Source organism: Mus caroli, unplaced genomic scaffold (assembly GCF_978045245.1).
Source record: "Mus caroli unplaced genomic scaffold, Mus_caroli_1 scaffold_7, whole genome shotgun sequence".
Taxonomy (NCBI): domain Eukaryota; kingdom Metazoa; phylum Chordata; class Mammalia; order Rodentia; family Muridae; genus Mus; species Mus caroli.
This window is the reverse complement of record NW_028227262.1, coordinates 112,769,925-112,792,704: the sequence shown is the minus strand read 5'-3', so window position 1 is coordinate 112,792,704 and position 22,780 is coordinate 112,769,925. Positions and strand designations below refer to the sequence as shown.

Here is a 22,780-nt window from a genome sequence, read left to right as displayed (position 1 = left end):
AAAAACAAAAACAAAAAAAACAAACAACAAAAACTCCACAGTGCTTTCAAGGCTGGATGTGGAGGTATATACATTTAACCCCCACAATTTAGAGGTAGAAGCAGGAGGCTTATAAGTATAAGGTCCTCCTTAGCTATATAACAAGTCAAAGGTAGCCTAGGCTACATGAAACCCTGTATCAAAATAAAACAAAGGCTTGCAAGGTAATAGAGCATATATACATGTAAGAATGGCCTATTGGGAGCTGATTGGAAAAGTTATTATACATCCTAATATGTTACAGCTCATTGTCATAATGATCCTTGGAAACTAGCCTTTGCACAAGGAATCAATAGATCAACTCTAGGTAGAGCACACTGGAGTTTTCATGGAATATTAGGATTTCAATTACAGCAAAGAACAGTGATGGAATGACATTACCTTCATGTAATTGGAAGATCACATGACAACAACTGCCATTATGCCCACCTAGCATCATGCCTATCCTGGGTATTAATATGTCAGATCACATGTTTTCATACAATACAATCTTAAATAAATACAATTAGCTTCAATAAAAACACACACACACACTTTAACTCTCTATTTCTGTATCCAAGGCTCAGAGCAGCCACATTTCCTTTTGAAAAGCCAGATTCACTTTTCTATGGGAATGCATTCTCTATTAACTATTGGTTGCCAGACAGGTCACTTCATTTGATGGCCTTGATCCTGTCCTTCCCGTTTAAACACAATCCAGGAGGTTAACTTTGCACTTCCAAGCCCCTCCATTTTCTTACCACTTGATTATTTTTCAGTATTTTCAAATCATTCATTTCACTCCTCTCTGAGGCAGGAGGCAATCTACAGCACTGTTGTGAAACAGTCTTAGAAAAGAGAACTCCCTTCCCACAGCATACCCAACAAGCCAGCCTTCACAGAGCGTTAGATAATCATCACCCACAAAGCACTCCAAAGAAACCAAAAGGATCAAAAGGATCATATGTCTACAATCAAGGGTCAGGGAGAGCACAGTAGGGTCAGAGCGCATACAAAATAACATAAACCAGATTTGGGGAACCCCAGGGGGCGGGGAGCTGTTTCATTCCCTGGCTTTATTTTCAAGCAGCAATGGCTAATCTATTTTCCAGGGATTTTGGAAAGAAGACCAGTCTGGGTGGGTGTGCTGTTGTTTCTGTTTCTTCCTTTTTCACACAGTCTTTGGGGAGCGCCCCCATTGAAACTCCTGCAAAAGGCCATCTTCTCAGTACATTAGTAACTGAATCTCTTTGGAAAAGGCCCAGGGCTGACCTGTCTTCTACCACAGGGAACAGCATTAATGAGGCTGCAGTGGGATTCAAAGATGTGCCCTGGAAGTTTCTGTTTGCCAACACCATGGAGTGTAGCAAACTTAACGGTAAAGTTTGAATAGAGGAACTCAGTTCCGTGCCAGGGCATTGCAGAGAACAGGGCAATGTCTCTATTCATCGGGCTTAGAGTCAAATAAGAGCCACACTGCTCAAGAGAAAATATTTTTTAAAGGAAAACATTTTTTTTAATCAGTAAAAGAATAAGGAGAAAGCCCAAGCATTTAAGCTGTCAGATAAATTCATCGTTGTTTGTCCTCAGGCTCCTGGAGGTGGCTCCAGCACACAGGAATTAATAAGTACAGAGGAGGGTTTAGAATAAAAGGCAAAGAAGGTGGTCTGCCAGGGGGACAGTAGGAAGTGATGGGAGCTATATGGCTGAATGAACCCGAGGGGATTGGGATCCAGAAGACTTCTGTAAGCAAAGGCATAGAAATTACTCATGAAAGCAACAGAAACTAAACTGAGATCAGCCCTAAATACAAGCTCTAAAAAGTCTGAATCTAATTAGAAAATCAACGGGGGACTAAAGGGTAAGAAACTGGATATGGGGGAAAATATCCTCTAGTGACTTGGCATTAGCCAGCCCAAAGTCACTGCAAGGTAGCATACGGTGGAGGCCAATACTGTAAGCGATTCCTAGCAGTCAGTTAAAGACTGTAGATTGTTCCATCTGTGTCTCAAGTCACCACATTTTACCAGCCACGGGAAAGGGGAAACCACCTTCCATTCTTCTAGTCATGAGGCTGTCTCCTTGATTGTGCCAGTTCCCGAAGGAAAAACTACATGTCAACAATCCTGAGGGCTACTGGCAAGAGATGGGGCTCCTGTTTCCCTAATTATGAAGTATGAGGATGGGAGAAATGGATTTTCTTCAATGCGAAGTTATATGAAAATGGGCAGGTCTTCGTCCTTAAGAGATTAGTTCCTACCAAATGTAAACTATATTGTGTCAGTTATAGACACAGAGTCAAGATGATACAAGCTCAAGCAAGATGACCTGCTACTGAGATGCTGAACAGAGGGTTGATGTCTAAATTCATGTTCTAATCCTCATTAGCTGTGCCAATCAGTAGGTTCATGTCTTAATTTTATAGTATACAACTAGGAGGACATGTAAGATATTCCAGAAACAAACGGTTCAAGAGTTGGGCGAAGTATGGATTTTTTTTTCATTCATTTGATGGAGGAAATATCAGCATATATTCACTAGTAAATAAAAATAGAAAAGAAATAAAAAGGCCAGTCATATCCATGAGCACAGGTGTCAGAATCTTAATAAAGTATTGGCAAATGAAACCTAGCCGTATATAAAGGGGATTGTGAGCTCATCTCATAAATATGATCCTGGTTTCTACTAGAAAAATCAGTAATTGAGATGAAGTATGTTAACAAGTAAAGAAGAAAAACAAGATAAAAAATACAGAATGACAATTATTTTATCTTAAATTTGAAAATACAAATGAAAAATAGACTTAAAATATCTGCAAACAATTGACATTGGGGTCATGGTGCATGAAAGTATCGGTTTGATAAAAATTATAGATGACAGTCACCTTGTTATCAGGAGAAGATCAGCAATGGTGCTGACCATATGAACAGATATTCAGTTCTGCACTAGTGTGGAGAGGAACAGAAAACTGTATGCAAAGCATGAGAGGAGAGAGCAAAGTGGAATTCTCTGCATTGTTAAACAACGCTACCTATACAGAAGTCTCTTCCCACAGTAAGGCCCTTGAGATAGTTTACACAGTTAAAGGTTAATAGGAGTCTTGATACAGAGCAAGCTTTTAAGAGTCAACTGCATTGTTATATGACAGCAAAGAACACTTAGACGGTATAACTTTAACATCACAATATATGGAGTATCATTAGTGGTATAAAGTAAGTAGGACTACACTGAACAGAAGATGATGGGAATATAAAATACTGTCAATACTCATTTAAATGCCAAGAGCTACAACGTGCAATTGAAAGCTTTTTGCCATAAAGACATTAATCTTGTCCATACTGATTTCTAAACTCATGGAATACATGGAATGGTTATAAAAAATTGAAGACTTTTTTTATTTGTGTATATGGCTTGTGTGTGTGTGTGTGTGTGTGTGTGTGTGTGTGTGTGTGTGAGACTTGTATGCAGGTGGCTGTGAAAACCAGAAGATGATCTGGATCTCCCGGAACTGAAGTTGCATGCAGTGTGAGCCATATGATGTGGGCTTTGGATCCTATCCCAGGTCCTCTGGAATTGAGCATAACTCAATCTTAACTACTGAGCCAAGACATCTCTCCAAACTACTCATAAAAATTTAATACTATTGAATAATAATATTCATGAATTTTAATATAACAAACTGCTTTTAATTTTTATTTAAACAAAAAGGCCCTTGTGACTAAGATACTCTGAAGAAGAACAAATGTGAGTTTATCCTCTATCAAACATTAAGATCTAGACCATTGTGAAAACAATTAAAACAATATGGTTTTGGTATAAGAACAGTCATGCTGTGTTGAAGGATGGCTGAGGAGATAGGAGTATATCTATTTCTTTCAGAAGACCTAGATCAGTTCCCAGCACCCACCTGGCAACTTACAACCCTCTATAACTCCAGTTCTACAGGATCAGATGCTCTCAGTGGTCTTCTCATAGGCCCTGGACTTGCATGTGGTGTGCATAACTCCATAAAGACAAAAATACTTATATACATAATATAAGTAAATCTTTTTTTAAAGTAGCAGACATATTGATCAATAAGACATATGAGAAAATCTATTATGATATTGACATTTCTTTCTCTTGTGACTAACCAACAGTCATCTAAATTAGATGTAAAAACTACTAAAAAGGAAGAAATTCAGGTCTGGTACTGTAAACATAGCCAACTACCTGTGGCTGGGGAGATGGTGGACTCTAGAGGAAAACCTACTACTACAATGTTCCCAAATCAGGATAATTTCTAAATGCCTTCTAAATATTTATCCTTATACCCACAGTTGAGTTTAGCCTTCACTCCTTGTCAAAGAAACCTCTCTCTGCAACAGATGGAGACCATTATAAAAAACCCACAACTATTCAAAATGGAGAAGATAATTGGCCATGCAATGTTCAACCCCAGTTGGTATTTCTACAACACAGCCCTAATGCTAAGGGAAGATCACAGAAGGGACAGAAGGATTGTAAGAGCCAGAAAACCAGGCCTTGTATTGTGAGAGGTAATGCCTTCTGCACCCATAAAGTCTCAACCATATATTTACCTAAACAAGACACATATAAGACAATACCAACTGACATGCCAGCATTGATGGGGAACTCTCACGAGGCCCTACTCCTTGATGAAGAGCTACTGACAATTAGTAGATGCTGAGAAAGCATCAGTCTTCTCAAAGGGTGAGCCTCTTGATAGGTGATGTTACCCTAAGGGGTCAGTTCTAAACACATACACATATAAGTAAATAGACTCAGGCTTTATTCATTATACATGTGTGTATGCATATGTATATATGCACACACATATTCATATATATGTACATATGTATATACATGTGTATTCATACACACATATACATGTGTGTATATGTGTACATATATGTGTGTATACATGTATGGATATATATACGTATATATAATAACAATTAAAGAAAGAATAGGTTATGAATTTCAGAGAAAAAGGGGATATAGGAGGAGTTATATGGGTGGATGAAGGGATGAAAATTATATAGATAAAGTATACATGTATGAAATACCCAATAGAATGAAAAAGTTTATGCTAGTAATAATTATTTGTGATCAGTTGGAAAGTATTTCATGATGCCCTTTGATTGCTATGATGTAAATTACATTTTGTCAATGTAACTTTTTTATTCTTCTGTCATATAATACATCCTGATCACAGGCTCTGATCCTTCTACTTCTCCTACTTGGCCCCCAACTCTCCTCTCTCCAGATCCACTGCTCCGTCATTTTCTTTCAGAAAAGAGAAGTCCTCCCAGCGATATCAAGCAAGCATGGCATAAGAAGTTGAAATAAGACTAGGCACAAATCCTCATATCAAGGCTGGATGAGGGGACCTAATAGTAGGAAAAAGGTCCCAAGAGCAGGCAAATGAGATAATCCACCTCCAACTGTTGGGAGTCCCACGAAACTCCAAGATCAACAACCACAGCATACATACAGAGGACTTTGTGTAGACCCATGCAGATTCTGTGATTGCTGCCTCAGTCTCTGTGAGCCCCTAAGAGCCCTGCTTCGCTGATTGTGTGTGCCAGGTTCACCTGCTTTCCTTGACCTCCCTAGCTCCTTTATATAATTGTATGTCATCTCACCAATGCTATATTTATGTAGGTTGGCTTATAAATTTTCTCTTGAAATTTTCATATTTTTTTAATTTTGCACATGTATTTAAAGTATGTCTGACCACTTATAATGTTGCTACTTAATTAGAAAATCTGCATCTAGTAAAAATTATTCTATTTTTTATAAGCAGGTAAGAAAGTCTAAAATGAAATTTAAAAAGGACAATACAAAAGGACAGAACTTTACAAACCAGCAAAGGAAGTAGATAATAAATAAAACAGATGTTATAAAACATGAACCACTCCCTCCCCCAGTAGGCTGCTCAGGCGCCAGTGGATGCACATGCGCATACTGACAGCACCAAGTGGATTCCCTGAAGGTTAAGATGAGTACCTGAATTTGAGAGATAAAAATGGTGGTGTGTTGGAGAAGTTGTAGAGATATGGAATGGATTTGGTAAAAATATGTTAAATACTTATATGAATTGTTAAGTAATAAAAAACAAAGCAAAACTGTATCTTTGATTCTTACCAAACCACAAAAATCAGTTAAGAATACAGGTGGTGTTTTAGAATGTAACACAGGACTTTGTTTTATACAAAATTTCTCTAAACATCCCAAAGACATTAACTCCAGGAAAATACTAATAATTTGAAATATGTCAAAATCATGAACATCTGTTATCAGGAAGGAACTGAAAAGAGTTTTAAGAATGTAAGCCACAAGTTGAAGAAAATTTATAACAGAGAGAAGAGAACTGTATTTGTAAAACAAAAACACAAAAACATGTTTATGGAACCATTAAGAAACAGATAACCCAAAGGGAGAACAGTTGGACCAATAACAAAACGAACCATTTCATAGATGAACAAACAAAAGTGGCCTTTAAATGCATGAAAAGATGCTCAACACATGTGTAAATTCAGAACACAAATATGTTCCATCGCAAGACACAATGTCACACCACCACCAGACTGGCAGTTTTTTAAAAATCCATTTATTTCAAGCATCTACCCTGACAGCTGAAGGTATGCACAATCTACCACCCAACTGAGTCATTTCCACTGAAAGGCAATGAAAGGAAGTCTCACCCTACAACACCAGTAGGAGTTGAGGAAGGAAAGCTGTGAACATCGTTTTCTGAAGACATGGAGGTTGTACATAACAACTCAGAGCCGCTGCAGTTACCTACACAAAGGTCTGCATGAGATCAAGCCAGTAAGTATACCATGACAAATAGGGGAGGGTCCAACATCCTCACCCTTAGCAGAGGAGCTGCTGTCAGCTGATGGCTACTGAGGCGGGAGTCACACTACTTTGGGAACATGACTACTGTTATATTGTCCATACCTCACTGGATGGCCATACACCCACATACTTATGACCAGCACTCAGGATAAGGAAGTAATTATATTAATAACAATATGAAGAAAGTTGGAAGAGAAACAGTAGGGAGCACTAGGAAGAGCTGGTGGGAGGTACTAGTGAGTGGCTATGTTCAAAACATATTATATAAATGCATTCAAATGGGTAAAACTGTACACACATACACATGTATGTACAATCACACATATGTTCACATATGAGGTATGCATGTATGTAGTAAAATAAGGAAATGAGGAAATGGCTCACACAAAGGCGAATGCAATTACTTTTGAAACATAGGGAGATTAGCATAGTCAGAAAGCAGACAGCCTGAAACTCTCAACTTACATATGTTTTATATTTTTGACTGGATAATGGTTCCACAATGGTTCCTTTAGTTATGATTTGAAGTGAGAAGTTAGATTTTATACATATTAGCTATCTTGCTATATAAACAGGGTTCTACTAGAAAATGATCAAACCTAAAAAATGCATGGTACTCGTACAGCGACAGACAGGTATATCAATGGAATAGAATTGAAGACCCAGAAATGACTCCACATACCTATGGTCACTTGATCTTTGACAAGGGAGCTAAAACCATCCAGTGGAAAAAGGACAGCATTTTCAACAAATGGTGCTGGCACAACTGGCAGTTATCATGTAGAAGAATTCTAATTGATCCATTCTTATCTCCTTGTACAAAACTCAAGTCTAAGTGAATCAAAGACCTCCACATAAAACCAGAGACACTGAAATTTATAGAGGAGAAAGTGGGGAAAAGCCTCGAAGATATGGGCACTGGGGAAAAATTCCTAAACAGAACAGCAATGGCTTGTGCTGTAAGATCAAGAATTGACAAATGGGACCTCATGAAATTGCAAAGGTTCTGTAAGGCAAAAGACACTGTCAATAAGGCAAAAAGGTCACCAACAGATTGGGAAAGATTTTTACCAATCCTAAATCTGATAGGGGACTAATATCCAAAATATACAAAGAGCTCAAGAAGCTGGACTCCAGAAATTCAAATAACCCAAATAAAAAATGGGGTACAGAGCTAAAAAAAAAATAAGAATTCTCAAGTGAGGAATACCAAAGGGCTGAGAAGCACCTGAAAAAATGTTCAACATCCTTAATCATCATGGAAATGCAAATCAAAACAACCTTGAGATTCCACCTCACTCTAGTCAGAATGGTTAAAATAAAAAATTCAGGTGACAGTAGATGCTGGTGAGGATATGGAGAAAGAGGAACACTCCTCCACTGCTGGTGGGATTGCAAGCTTGTACAAGCATTCTGGAAATCAGTCTGGCGGTTCCTCAGAAAATTGGACATAGTACTACAGGAAGATCCAGCAATACCTTTCCTGGGCATATACCCAGAAGATGTTCCAACTGGTAATAAGGACGCATGCTCCACTATGTTCATAGATAGCAGCCTTATTTATAATAGCCAGAAGCTGGAAAGAACCCAGATGTCCCTCAATAGAGGAATGGATACAGAAAATGTGGTACATTTACATAATGGAGTACTACTCAGCTATTAAAAACAATGAATTTATGAAATTCTTGGGCAAATGGATGGATCTGTAGGATATCATCCTGAGTGAGGTAACCCAATCACAAAAGAAGTCATTAGATATGCACTCACTGATAAGTGGATATTAGCCCAGAAACTTAGAATACCCAAGATACAATTTGCAAAACACAAGAAAATCAAGAAGAAGGAAGACCAAAGTGTGGATACTTCATTCCTCCTTAGAATAGGGAATAAAACACCCATGGAAGGAGTTACAAAGACAAATTTTGGAGCTAAGACAAAATGATGGACCATCCAGAGACTACCCCACCTGGGGATCCATCCCATAATCAGCCACCAAACCCAGACACTATTGCATATGTCAGCAAGATTTTGCTGAAAGGACCCTGATATAGCTGTCTCGAGTGAGGCTATGTCAGTGCCTGGCAAATACAGAAGTGGATGCTCACAGCCATCTATAGGATGGAACACAGGGTCCCCAGTGGAGGAGCTAGAGGGGGTCTGCATCCCTATAGGTGGAACAACAATAGGAACTAACCAGTATCCCCCAGAGCTCATGTCTCTAGTTGCATATGTAGCCAAAGATGGCCTAGTCGGTCCTCATTGGGAAGAGAGGCCCCTTGGTCTTGCAAACTTTATATGCCCCAGTACAGGGGAATTCCAGGGCCAAGAAGTGGGTGTGGGTATGTAGGGGAGCAGGGTTGGGGGAGGGTATAGGGAACTTTTGGGATAGCATCTGAAATGTAAATAAAGAAAATATCAAATAGAAAGAAAGGAAGAAAGAAAGGAAGGAAGGAAGGAAGGAAGGAAGGAAGGAAGGAAGGAAGGAAGGAAGGAAGGAAGGAAGGAAGGAAGGCAGGCAGGCAGGCAGGCAGGCAGGCAGGCAGGCAGGCAGGCAGGAAGGAAGGAAGGAAGGAAGGAAGGAAGGAAGGAAGGAAGGAAGGAAGGAAGGAAGGAAGGAAAAAAGAAAATGATCAAATCTAATAGTACAGTCCTAGAATCCTAGTTATTCAGACTGAGACTAGGACTGTAGTTCCATGCCTTCCTGGGCTATAGAGTCAGTTTGGCCTTTACCCAAGGCCAAATGGGTAAAACAAGAAGCAACAAAAGAAGAAGAGGAATACAGCTTAGTGGTGGGCTACCTGCCTAGAATGCATAGAGACCCTGTGTTCATTCACAAGTACAAAGAAAGATGAGGAAACTGAGCTAAGGACTGATGAGGTGGCCCAGCAGGTAGAAAGGCCTAAGACCCAGCCTGACACAGGAACCCACATAGCAGAGGAAAAGAACTGACTCCTGTAAGGTGTCCTCTGGCCTCCACTTGTACACTATGGCATGCAGCAGTACACACATGCATGCACATGCACACACACACACACACACACACACACACACACACACACAGAGAAAATAACAAATGTAAAATTGAAACAAACAAACAAACAAACGAAACCCAGAAAATTGAGTTAGCAAGGGATAGATTTTGATATTCCAAAGAGTTTTGTACCAGATCATTGGATATGTTATTGTCGATACTGTAAAGTACAGTCAGGGTCCATCCCGACCCACAAATGTGATGTTTGTGACCATGGTCATTACATTTTCCAGAACGGTCACTGCCATCCTTGTTAGCTATTTACTGTGGCAAAAAAAAAAAAAAAGCCACAGACATGAGAGACCTATGACTGATGAATGTTCAGAAGAGTGTGTGTGTGTGCGTGTGTGTGTGTGTGTGTCCCCAAGTTAGATGTTGCTGAGGAATCAAACAGATTTTTGGTGCTCTTTTAAAAGTGTCTAGTGATGATTTTTATGGTGCACCATTCTTTTGAAATTTCTCTGTTTGGATCCTAGGCCCATTTTTTAAATAGGTCAATTCATTCTTTCTTTTATAATTTTGTTGTGGATGTTGTTTAGTTCTTTATATATTCTGGATACTAATTCCTCAGATACATGGACTGGCAAGACTCTTTTCCATTCTGTACTCATTGGAAAACGTCCTTTGTATGCTCACACAGATGGTGGCTGCCAGAACAGCATTCTGAGAGAGAAGCTTGGAAAATCAACAAGCTGAGAGCACAAAGGAGCCAAGAGCTGAGGGCTGGAGAAGCTGCGCGGGCAGGAGAAGGTGATTCCAGGAGCAATGGAAATGATGAAGTGTGAGGCCCTAAATTGAAAGGAAACTCGGAGGACAGGGCCATCAATCACTGCCGAGCTTATCTTCTGACAGGGAGTGGGACTCCAGCTTCCAGATGTTGCATTAAAACGTAATGTTCCCCCAGAGACTCCCATGGCAGGCTTCCCTGAAGCTTCGGTTTCACTCAGCTAACTAATTATGAGAAAATGTGACATCGGTATTTCACTTTTTCTACAGGGACAAATCATTCCCAGCAGGAGGGAGAAGTTGTTATTTTTTTTGTTCAGTTTTCTTTTGTCATTAAAAAGAAATTACTTACACAGCAGTAAATAAACTCTTGTTAGAGGAGAGGAACTTTTTTCCCCTTCTCAATAATTCTGTCAATTTTACCTTAATGCTGACAATCATTTCTTTGTTTTCCCAATAATGTGGTGAAGTTAAAATAGAATAGTTTCAATATTGAATCTAGGACTAAATTAACTCGACCACTTAGGAGCTATGTGATATCAAGGCATTTATTTAAGGACTTATTCCCCCAGCTATAAAGCTATAACATGCCCTGTAGGTTGTTACCTATTAACAACTAAACACAAATGCAGTTACAGTGTGTCAGCACAGTTCTGAGGAAGTACTCAATTCACTTTATCTTCTACTCTGAAAACTGAGGAGTTAGACAGGACTGAAGCAGCTGAAGAGGTTTGCAGCTCCATAGGAAGAACAACAATATCAACCAAACAGAACCCCCAGAGCTTCCGGGGACTAAACCACCAACCAAAGAGTACACATGGAGCAACCCATGGCTCCAGCTGCGTATATAGCAGAGGATGGCCTTGTTGGACATCAATGAGAGGAGAGGGCCTTGGTCCTGTGGAAGGCTCGATGCCCCAGTGCAGGGGAATGCCAGAGCTGGGGATCAGTAGTGGGTATGTTGGTGGGGGAGCACCCTCATAGAAGCAAGGAGAGGGAGGTGGAATAGGGGGTTTCCAGAGGGGAAAATGGGACAGGGGATAACATTTGAAATGTAAATAAAATAATCCAATAAAAAATAATGTATGTGCCGTCTATGCCTGCTGTTAGCAATCTTTCATGACCACTCATCCAATCCTGAACCTATGCTTTACTTGGGGACTTCAAGTCAAATTATATAGTAAACATTTTGTTCTTTCTTGGCTCTGGTACAAAAATAAAAGGTCCCCAGTGAAAAGTTATTGTTTGTAAATAAAGTTGAAAGAGGTACATTTCTCTTAACTTTTCTTAGTTTTGTCTGTTTGGTTGGTTGGTTGGTTTTTTGTTTGTTTGATCCTTTGTTTAGACAAGAAAACTCATTACACTTTCTGTACTGGCCCCGAACCTGTGACTTTCCTGCCTCTGCCTCCTGAGTAGCTAGGGTTATGTGCAAATGCCAACATCTCAACCTCTGTGCTACGTGGAGCCAACATCAGCCAATCTACACATCCCGTGACACTGTCTGGATGGAAGAACATAAGGACATGTTATCTGGGTGCCTGATGACAAACTGGAAGGCCATTTCTGCAGATGATTCCCTGTTCTAGTTCACAACTACCCAGGAGACACACAGAGCAGAGCAGAGGAGCCCAGAGCACAAACAGGCAGACTAAGGGAGAAGGGGCAGGGTTACTGTGCTCAAGCGTGCTGAGGGGCACTTATAAGGATGGAAAATGTCAGGGCTATGGAGCTTCTCTAAGTTAGATTTCTGTAAGAATAAATGTTTGTTTCAGAATAGCCAAAGGCAGCAGCTGTGACTGTAGGAAATAGGATTGCTGGTGGGAAGAGAACAAAAGAGACAACTGAGAGGGACAGGGCTTCACATTCTGGTTTCACAACCCACTTGCCAATGTGCCTAAGTTCTTTTAGAATAAACCTGAGAAATTTGATTCACCTCTCTTCCAGAGGCGTCGCAATGTCATGCAGATGTCACACAAGGGTGATGGTGTGGCGCTGAAGATGTTTTATGATGGCCACAGTGAATATTACTTCCTAACATATATAAATGTAAGGCAACACACTGTGTGCCAGGTAGAGATTCATAGCAGTAAGGAAACATGCATAAATATTTCCCTAAGGATGCACAGACGAGTAGATGATGGACAGTTAGGCAGTGTGGGTAAATCAGCATGCATGTTTAAACTTTAAAGGTTACAGGAGACAAAGAGGCATGAATATATACCGCATTTTTGAATTCACCAAAATGTAATATTCATCTAATTTTCAAAGTAGTTCCTCAACTAATCACATATAATAGTTGTTAAAATACTCCTAACTCTAAGAGCAAGTCGTTTGGGTAGGGATCATCTTCCAAATCTTTGAAGGACTCTGACATATGCGTAGAGGTCTCCCCTAACCCTTTAAGAAGTCCTAATGGACTGCAGAATGTGAATTTAGAATCTCATCCCCCTTGTGATTAGAGAATTTACTCTTATGCTTAGAAAGACGAAAGCAACGACAGGTTATTAAGAGTAAAAATAGTTCAAACTAAAGGCAAATACACATTTCTAATTTATCATTTGGACATGGAAGCTGAAGGATTTATAAATATACAATCAAAACCCTATTCATACCAGCAACGATCAGCAAAATAGCATGCAATAATGGTTTACCATTAGGTGGTTGATTACCTAATTCTGACTTAATGGGCCTTGAACATAATTTTCCCTACAATTCTACAGAGAACATGATACAACCTCATTCCAATATTAGGACAGATTTCATAATGTAGCAGCAGGAGAGAGAGCCTAAAACTCCCTCTCCATTTCCTTAATTCACTCACTTAATAAATACATTTTTAATGTTTGCTTTTTGTCGGACACTATATCAAAGAAATTGGCAGTCTGAGGAGCCAGCTAAGGGAAGCATCAGATTAGTGTGTTAAGCGTGGGGAAAATATATGGCATAATAAGTGGATCAGAGAGCTTTCAGGGAAGCGAAAGGATGAGCAGAAACTGTCACGTGACCAAAAAAAGCAAGAGCCATTTCCTTCTGGGGACAGCAAGAATGAAAGCAGGAGACGCAAAAAAGCAAGTGACCCAGAAATTAGATACAGAGTCATATGCCTGGAGTCCAAGCTATTGACAGGAGAATGGGGAAAGATGGCAGATAAAACAATAAGCAGTAGATCCTGATATAGCTGTCTCTTGTGAGGCTATGCCAGTGCCTGGCAAATACAGAAGTGGATGCTCACAGTTGGCTATTGGAAGGAACACAGGGCCCCCAAGGAAGGAGCCAGAGAAAGTACCCAAGGAGCTAAAGGGGTCTGCAACCCTATAGGTGGAACAACAATATGAACTAACCAGTACCCCCAGAGCTCATATCTCTAGCTCATATGTAGCAGAAGATGGCCTAGTCGGCCATCATTGGGAAGAGAGGATCCTTGGTCTTGAAAACTTTATATGTCTCAGTACAGGGGAATGCCAGAGCCAAGAAGTAGGAGTGAGTGGGTAGGGGAGCAGGGGAGGGGGAGGGTACTGGGGACTTTTGGGATAGCATTTGAAATGTAAATGAAGAAAATATCTAATAAAAGAATTTTTTAAAAAGCAGCAAAGGAAGATAGAAATTCCATCCTTAGAGCCTAGTAGCGCTTGCTTTAAAATACAGTATCAAAAGGCCAATCATGAGTTTTGGTCTGTTGCAAAGTGGCCATCCTGAAAAATGCTACATACATACAGTAACCTGGAAAGGGGTGACCTACAGGTGTGGGTTATGGTACTGGGACAATCTCAAAAGCCCAAGAAAGACACCAACAATCCCGCAGCTAAAGCTGATTGTAGATGTTTGAGAAACATCACTCTGAGGTCAGATGAACCCATGACCGACACCAAACAAACAAATTTGATTGACTGTGGAATAAGTGAACAAAAATTAGAAATGACATAATTAGATGTTTTGTCCTTTGAGTGACACAGCTGTCTTTTAGAATAAGAATAATTCACCTCACTGAGTAACCAGCTCACTCACTCCCTGATCAGCCCCTTTCAGATTTAAAGCACTCTGCCAACACAGAGATGTGGCCTCACAAAGTCCAGGCTGGATAGGCGGGACTTGGGTGATCTCTCCTGTAACACCTCCTCATTTTAGACATGAGAATCTGACTCACAGAAAATAATGCTCACCTCAAAAGTTATGAGACATTTGTGATGGCAGATAAAAGCACAGATGATATTAAACTTCACAATGCTTGTCAACCAAAATGTTTACAACTAATAGGAAAATAACACCAGATATGAACCGCAGCTTTATGTTTTCAGAACTGTTTGACATTTCACACTAAAATGCTACAGGGTCAACGTCTTTGACGCACTTTCTTAATAATGATCAACTATGACACTGAGCTAGAAGGACCAGGAAATTTTGAGTGCAGAATTTAGAATAAAAATGACATGTTCTTACCATGATCTTCTGAAGAGACTGGGGACCTATAAAAAAATAATACAAACATGATAAATATTTTATATATGATAATGGTAACAACAAGTACACATAACATTGTAGAAATTACATAGTCAAAATTTAGTTAAGGTGGGCTGGAGAGATGATGTTTCAGAGGTTAGGAGCACGTGCTATCCTTGCAGAGGGCCGAGGTTTAGTTCCCAGCATCTACTTGGTAGCTCACTGACATCCTGAAATCCAGTTCCAGGGGATCTGACAACTTCCACAGCCTCCATGGGTACCAGGCGCACACATGGTACATAGCCACACATACAGGCAAAACACTCAGGCACATAAAAAAAGATTAACAAATAAGCCTTAAGAAAAAGTTAGTTAAGGAGAAACTCAGTATGGTAAGTGTAACTAATGGACTTGTTAAAGGGCATATTCTAACCAACAACACTTCCATCTTATCTAGATTGGTTAAGTATTGTGGGTTACTAAATGTCAGCTGCTTCACATGGTATCCCAAGGCTGCAACAAATTAGTTAAGTCTGACCGTACTGTGGAAGAATGAGAATGCATTGAACTATGTTATCAAGTGAAACTTATACCCAAGGCCTAACACCTAGAACAAATGCCAGAGACAGAAATGTGTGCTGGATTTAATGCACAAAGGGCTATGCTCAAGTCATTTTTAAAGTATTAACAGAATTAAAAGAAAATGAGTGCACAATTATCATTATTTTCCTGTTTTTGACATTCCTCGTGGAAATTTAACGATGGCACATAGCTTAAACTTCTGTGTGATGGCCTATTATCTCCAAACCAATGAGAATCAGGATAATACCAAAAACCATTGGGCCTCACAAGTTTAATAAATCAATAACTTTCCTATGTAACCTGTAAGCTTAGCTCTAATTATCATAGTCAGCTATCAAATGGAATATCATGTCAACCATAAACTATTTCCCCTCAGTTGACACTAGTGGAGGTGTGAATAAAAGTGGGGGGATATAGTCAATGATGTACTAGCTGTTGGAGCAAGAGTAAACAACTCGAGGATGCATGATCCAGTTGCCCTTGATCCTACTGATGAATGATATCTCTTTCATTATGTGAATACATAGCAATAGTTGCACGCATAGTTGTAATGAAAAGAAAATCTAAACATCCGCTAGTGCAAACTGCTAACTCATTTCAGCCTCATGAGCCATTTCAAGTAGAATTTGGCACATGAAATGAAATCCCAAGATTTGGTGGGAAAAAAAAATTAGTGTCCAAGAGTCAAATAAACCAGACATGCCACTAAGCCATCATTACTTGAAAAACACTTGGCCTCTCTTGTTGAAACCGATTTACGTGTCTCCAAAAGTTCCCAGATTTTGTACTCTCCTCATACTGGTCTTCGTAGGTTATTTCCCCTAGCAATGTGGAAATATGTCTTAGTTAGAAAAAGCAGGCCCTGGCTTTACATTTGTTGAACTGAAGGTATTTCAGTACCACCATCTGGTATTCAGAATCAAATACAATTAAAGGCTCTTGGAAAGTGATCACATCGCCTCTCAAGGACCTTAAGAAGAACTGTCAGCTCCTGAGCTCTCTAGAAGAAAGGGGGTCCTGGAAGGAGGTCCCTTCCACAAAAGATACCCAAGCCATCCAGCCAAAGGGATGTCCATGTCTCCTTCAGCAGGAAAAAAAATTAAACAGGGACTGTGTGGAATCAAAGTTAAAACGGAATTGGAAGTTGATTCCAAAGAAGAATGTAGATTGGAAATAATATGTGCTGACGAAGGTACCTGGGACATGGAGCATGTGTCCTCACAAAAGAACATCTTCACTCCCGATTTATTTCTTATGTAAAGCAAATAAACATATATTTACAATTAACTTCTGATAGAGAATGAGAACAAAGAGAAACCCATGCCCATAGCCCCCTGCATGTCTCAAGGTTGGAGCCCTTGAGGCGCATTCTTTGCTGCCTTTCTGCAAAGCATTTCACACTAAATCTGAAATAGTCCAGATGGCTTTGCTAAAGTCCCAAGGGGATGCATTCTGAAGTAGGTCCAGGCAGTGAGGACGAACTATTAGAGTGTTTTGCACAGATTAGTCATGTTGCATCTCTGTGGCTGAATGTCTCCCACACTCCTGGACTTGTGGAATTTGAAGACATATGGAGTATTTCAACCCTCACTCAGAATTTCACCTTTCACTGCAAAATGTCACTAGATTATACTACGGAGACATGTACCTCATCCACTTAGGCTGGGAGCAGGCATACAAAGTTTCACAGAACTCAGCTCAGGAGAGAAGAAACGTCCTGCAATGAGCAATAGAAGCAGTTGTTTTTAAAACAGAGGTTGAATATCAGGAAGAGATTATCTTCCTGACAGCTGAGCCCAGCAACTGAGGTACACAGGAAACCTTCCTATCACCACCATCCTGAGAGACTTGGGCCAGAACTTGTTTAATTTCCTTCCATGTACAAAGTCTTAGAGGTAGGTGTTGCCTTCATACGATGAACTATTACTAACATTTACTAATAACTCAGGTAGAGTTGTCTATATTTTCCTGACTGCCAGACTTTATTATGATTTATGCAATATATATTTTTTTTTGCTATGCTTTATGACTTTGTTGGTGCCACTGACATTCGTATTTCATTGAAATTCAGGGAACTGAGAAAAAGACACCAGCAAGAACAAAATAAGAATTCAAAGACTCTATCTAAGATTTGTTATTCTTTTATTAAACTAAATTGTTATCATTCATGTTGGAATCTTTCAATTCATTGGACTTAATGTATGCAGCAAGGTCACAAATGTCTGTCCTACATCAAGTGATGGAGAAACCAAGGACAATATCAGAAGAGTCATAATCTAGTGAAGATTAAAATTCATATTTATAACTTAGTGAGATAATATAGAAAAACACCCAATGCTTATAACACAGTGAGATTCACAACAAGAAAAATGTGTATTAAGTAAAGGGGAGCAGCACGGAGAGAGCAGCCATGTCCCCCAAGAGTAAAACAAACTCTAAAGGTCAAAACTATTTGGCCCCAGCCTTAGGGAATTAATAAGACCTCATTAGGTAAGTGAGAGAAAAATTCTAGACAGAAGCAACGGGTACATAAAACAGCCAGAACTGAAATTTCATAGACTTCATAGACGTTATCAGAGACATAAATAACTCAGTACTGCTGTCACATAAAGAATGATAAAACCCATGACTGGGGGAGTTGGGGCCATTCCATATGGAGCCTATAAATCTATTTTCACGTGTCTGGAATTTACTTTCTAAAATAAATACAAAAAATGTCTGAAAGCCACATTTTCTGGTTTCTATTTTTGAATGATCTAAAGAGAACAGAGAGGGGATAAGCATAGGGGTTACTGTAAAACTTCCCTGTCAAGAAGCAAGAATAAAAATGTCTGTTTTTCAATTCTCCTTGAAATCCATGAAAAATAACAGGGAGCATGAAACCAATAAAAACATCTTTTAGTAATCTAGCTATTTATAAGGGAAACTGCCACTGATGAAGAAGAGTCACCAAATATAGTAAAAGTTGGACTGTGCTTCAGGAGAACAGTCGTGACATTAATGAGACACAGAGACATCATTTTCCACAAATTCAGGCAGAAAGTCCCAATCTGAGCTGGGATGTCCTGTTCTTGAGATGTTAAACCAGATTCCAGAGGAGAGTGCAGATAAAACAGGGTCTGAAAACACACAAAGTCCTGGAAAGAACTTACCCAATGAAACTATCACAAATAATCAAAAAGCTACCGTAGATCCACAAAAAGACAAACCAAACAAGAAATGCCAGCGTCACATACCAAAGAGATGAGGGCATGAGGACGTTAAGAACAGTTACTCAATCTGTGTGGCATTGGAAAAGGGAAGAAGTGAGAACGGAGTGGTGAGTCTGGAGAGAAACAGAGCCTTTGAGACATCTAGAGAGGAATGCAAGGACAGGAAACACATGGAGATGGAGAGCACACAGGCTTGTCCAGACTTTAGCTAGTGCATTAGAGTAGCATGGGCTTGCCCAGCCTTTAGCTAAAGCAGTAGAGAGAAAGAGCAAGAAGGCTATTTATTGATGCAGGAAAGAAAAAAAATAACAATTTAAAATGTCAAAACATAAAACACTTTTAATGTGTTCTACCATTTTAGGGATAACTTGTATTTTACCTTACATTTTAATTAGTGCAGACATAAGGAGTTTGCATTCTTTTTTAATCAATTTATTTATTCTTCTTCCATATATTGCATCCTGACCCCAGTTTCCCCTGCCTCTTCTCCTCTCTGCTCCTTTCCCACTTCCCCTCTCCCCTAGATTGATCCCTCTTCTGTTTCTCTTCAGAAAAGAGCAGGCCTCTCAGAGACCTCAGCCAAACATGGAATAACAAGTTATAGTAATGTAGGAATGTTTGGATTCTCAAATCAACATTTTAGGAAATATCTCTAGATACCTTAGGGACTGAGTTTATTCTCTGGAATATGGGGGGTTTCTCTAGAAAAGTCTGAGTATACACAACTGATAGAAGAGTGTGAAGAAAGCACAACACATAATCATAGCTATACAAGATGAGCTACTGATTCAATATAATACCAAAGACATTCCTTACATGCATTATAAACACTATCCTAAAATTAATATAGAACCACAAACAGGAAACCAAGGCAATCATGAACAAAGGAACAGAGCTGGAGGCATCACACTACCTGAATTTAAAGTACACTACTCTTTCCAGACATGGCTGCATACACAAAGCCGGAACAATTGCTAAACCAACAGACATAACATGGAAAGGGAAATTTTTCATGCTGTCTCACCCCAAAACAAATACAGGCAGCTAATGACTGCTTAGAAAAGGAGGATTAGCTTCTCCCGTAGTCCGGTAATTGGTTATCTAACACAAAGCGGTCAGTCCTGAAGCTATATACACACAAATAACTTAGCAAGTTGTATTTATATAATTGTTCATACATACATACATACACACATATAATAACAATTACGAAATATAAAAAAGAAGTTGTCAATTTGACATGGAGGGAGGTAACCTGGGAGGTACTAGAGGGAAGAAAGAGAAAGGGTTAAGTCATATAATTCTACTTTAACTAAAATGTATAAAAGTACGTTTAGAAAGACAAAGTACATTACAAAGATATGGTAAGCAGATTAACATACAATCTCTATAAAAACAGATGCACAAACCCAGAAATGGAACAGAATAAGAATAAAGAAGGCTCAATGCCCCAGTGTAGGGAAATGTCAGGACAGGGAAGCGGGAGTGGATGGATTGGTGAGTAGGGAGATGGGGGATGGGATAGGGGGTTTTCAGAGGGGAAACCGGGAAAGTGGATAACACTTGAAATGTAAATAAAGGAAATAGATAACAACAAAGTAAAGACTCATGGATTTGACTATGGTGAGAAATGGGAGTTTTTAAGTGACCCTGGGAAAATAAAAAATTTGCATATAAAAGAATAAAGTTAGAATTTACTTATATATAAGAGTCAACTCCATATTCCATAACTGTGCAACTAGTATATGTTTAATTGAAAATGCATTTAAAAACAACTCTAATTGATTAAAGACATAAATGTAAGGCCCCTAACCCACAAAAAAATTAATAAAAATTATCATAACACCAACATGAACAACTTGTTCTAAAACGGAACCTTAAAAGCAATAGACACAAAAGCAAAATCAGACAAACAAGACTATACATCAAAAAAGTTCTGCACACCAAAGGAAATGATCGACCAACTGAAGAGGTAATATTCAGAATGTGAGCAAGTATTTGCAGACTGTTATCTGATAAGGTTCAAAACTTGCAATGTGCAGTAAAAAATAATATAAAAAGAAGAGAATCACCCAAGTGAGAGATGATAATTGGCATTTCTCAAAAGACACGGATGACTAAAAGAAAACAGGAAAAATGCTCTGAATCACCACTCATGAAGGAATGGAAGCTGAGAAACACATGCTCTTACTTCCTGTTAAGAGCAGCCACTGTCATCAAAACGTGCAAAGGTAAGGATGATGGGAAAGATGCAGGCAAAGAGCGCACATCAGTGGAGGCTGCTGGGAAGTTTGCAGGAATCCCAGTGAAGAACATGGTCCACAATTATTCAAACTACAAAGGATGAGTGGCCACGGGGTGCCCAGCCCCTGGAGTACAACTGTGATGCAACTGAAGGCTCAGGGACACTGCATAAAAGGACCCAGAAAGGCTGCAAGGACCATAGGACTAGAACAATTTCTTCTGGATAGAGATTTCTAGACATGTCAGAAAAGCTCTGTTTTAGGTAGATCATGCCATTAACTAGCATGGTTTTTTTTGAAAGTTTACCTTATATATCAACTAATACAGACACAAAGATTTCAAAACAAAAGATGTTTGAATTCTTCAAGCAAAATTTCAAAACAAGCAAATCTGTGTTGAAGGTTGTAGGTAATATCTCTAGACTTCTGATGGACTACGTTCATTCTCTGAAATAGAGGTTTTCCACAGAACCATGTAAATATACAAAACTGTCTAACTATAGGTTTTTGTAATGTATCGCTGTACTAGATTATTCTATATGAATCAGATTGTGAGGGAATAAGACCTAAGACATCCACTGACCATTGGATACTTTATAGGACAGAACTGTATCTAGTCTCTGTCACTCCTAGAGCACAAGATCAAAGACCATTCTTAAACCGCCACTCAGACACAAATTTCTATTCAAAACCTCTTATCTGTCATGTAGGTCAAGTCACAAGGCCTAAGAACACTGAAAACTGCATGCGTAATTTCCTATGAGCAAAGTGACAAGATACGATAGCAAAATGGGTTAGTCAAGGCTTATTCCTTAGAGTGTTAATTCTTACCCCACTTCCCTGCTTTACCTCGGTGACCTTGGAGCTAAAGGAATAGATGCTATGACTATTCTAGTCTTTATAACCTTGTATGATGCTTTGCAACAGGTCTTGGAGATACGTATTTGTGGTAGTTCTCATTCATTGCTCTAAACTTTTAAGGTTTATAGATTTATATATTTTAAATGTTAGTCTCTTCCATCTGTTCTTGAAGCCTCAAAACAATGTTTTATTCTCTTCGCAGTTCATAGCATTCACTTAAAAGCATCTATAATTTCTCTTCTTTGTCCTTCCTCGGGCTATATGCACCATTTCCTCCCTGAGAAACTGGTTATCAGCACAAGATAGAGTGGATGAATTCTAGGAGCCTACCCCACACTTTTAAGAAAAGAACTATCTACAAAATGATGCCTATCCCCTTCTCAGCATCACCATCATATGTACTTAATATTGATAAATGACCATGTGGTGGGAGACCATCAGAAGGATGGGGTTACCACATTGAGATGAGCTTAAAATGAACATTCAAGATGGGTATGAAAGCCAAGTCTGAGATGCAGAGAAGAAATTATTTCCTGAAAATACTCAGAAGGGAGTTATTTTTCTAAGACAGACTGTAGATAGGGTAGGAGAACTCTCAGATAGTTACACCAGACTCACAGGCTTGCCCAGTACGACAAAATCATAACAGGAAACAAAGCAGTGTCTCTCGGTGCGCTGGGTCCTGTTTTGCCTCTGCACACTGCTCAGCACACTATGAATAGTCTTAGCAGTGAGCTACATGAGAGGGACTAAGCAGCGTGCACAGCACACATGCCCTCGCACCAAAGGCAACTGCATGCATG

General features: G+C 39.4%; 1 protein-coding gene across 7 annotated transcripts in view; it reads right to left on the bottom strand.

Moving 5' to 3' along the window:
- Dgki (diacylglycerol kinase iota) overlaps positions 1-22,780 on the bottom strand; it is a 449,800-nt gene that overhangs the window by 40,412 nt on the left and 386,608 nt on the right. For all 7 annotated transcript variants that reach the window (XM_029478766.2, XM_085840737.1, XM_029478767.2 and 4 more), the window contains one exon: positions 15,080-15,105. In XM_029478766.2, the coding sequence (XP_029334626.2) occupies positions 15,080-15,105 (26 nt within the window). The remainder of the gene's footprint in view (positions 1-15,079; positions 15,106-22,780) is intronic.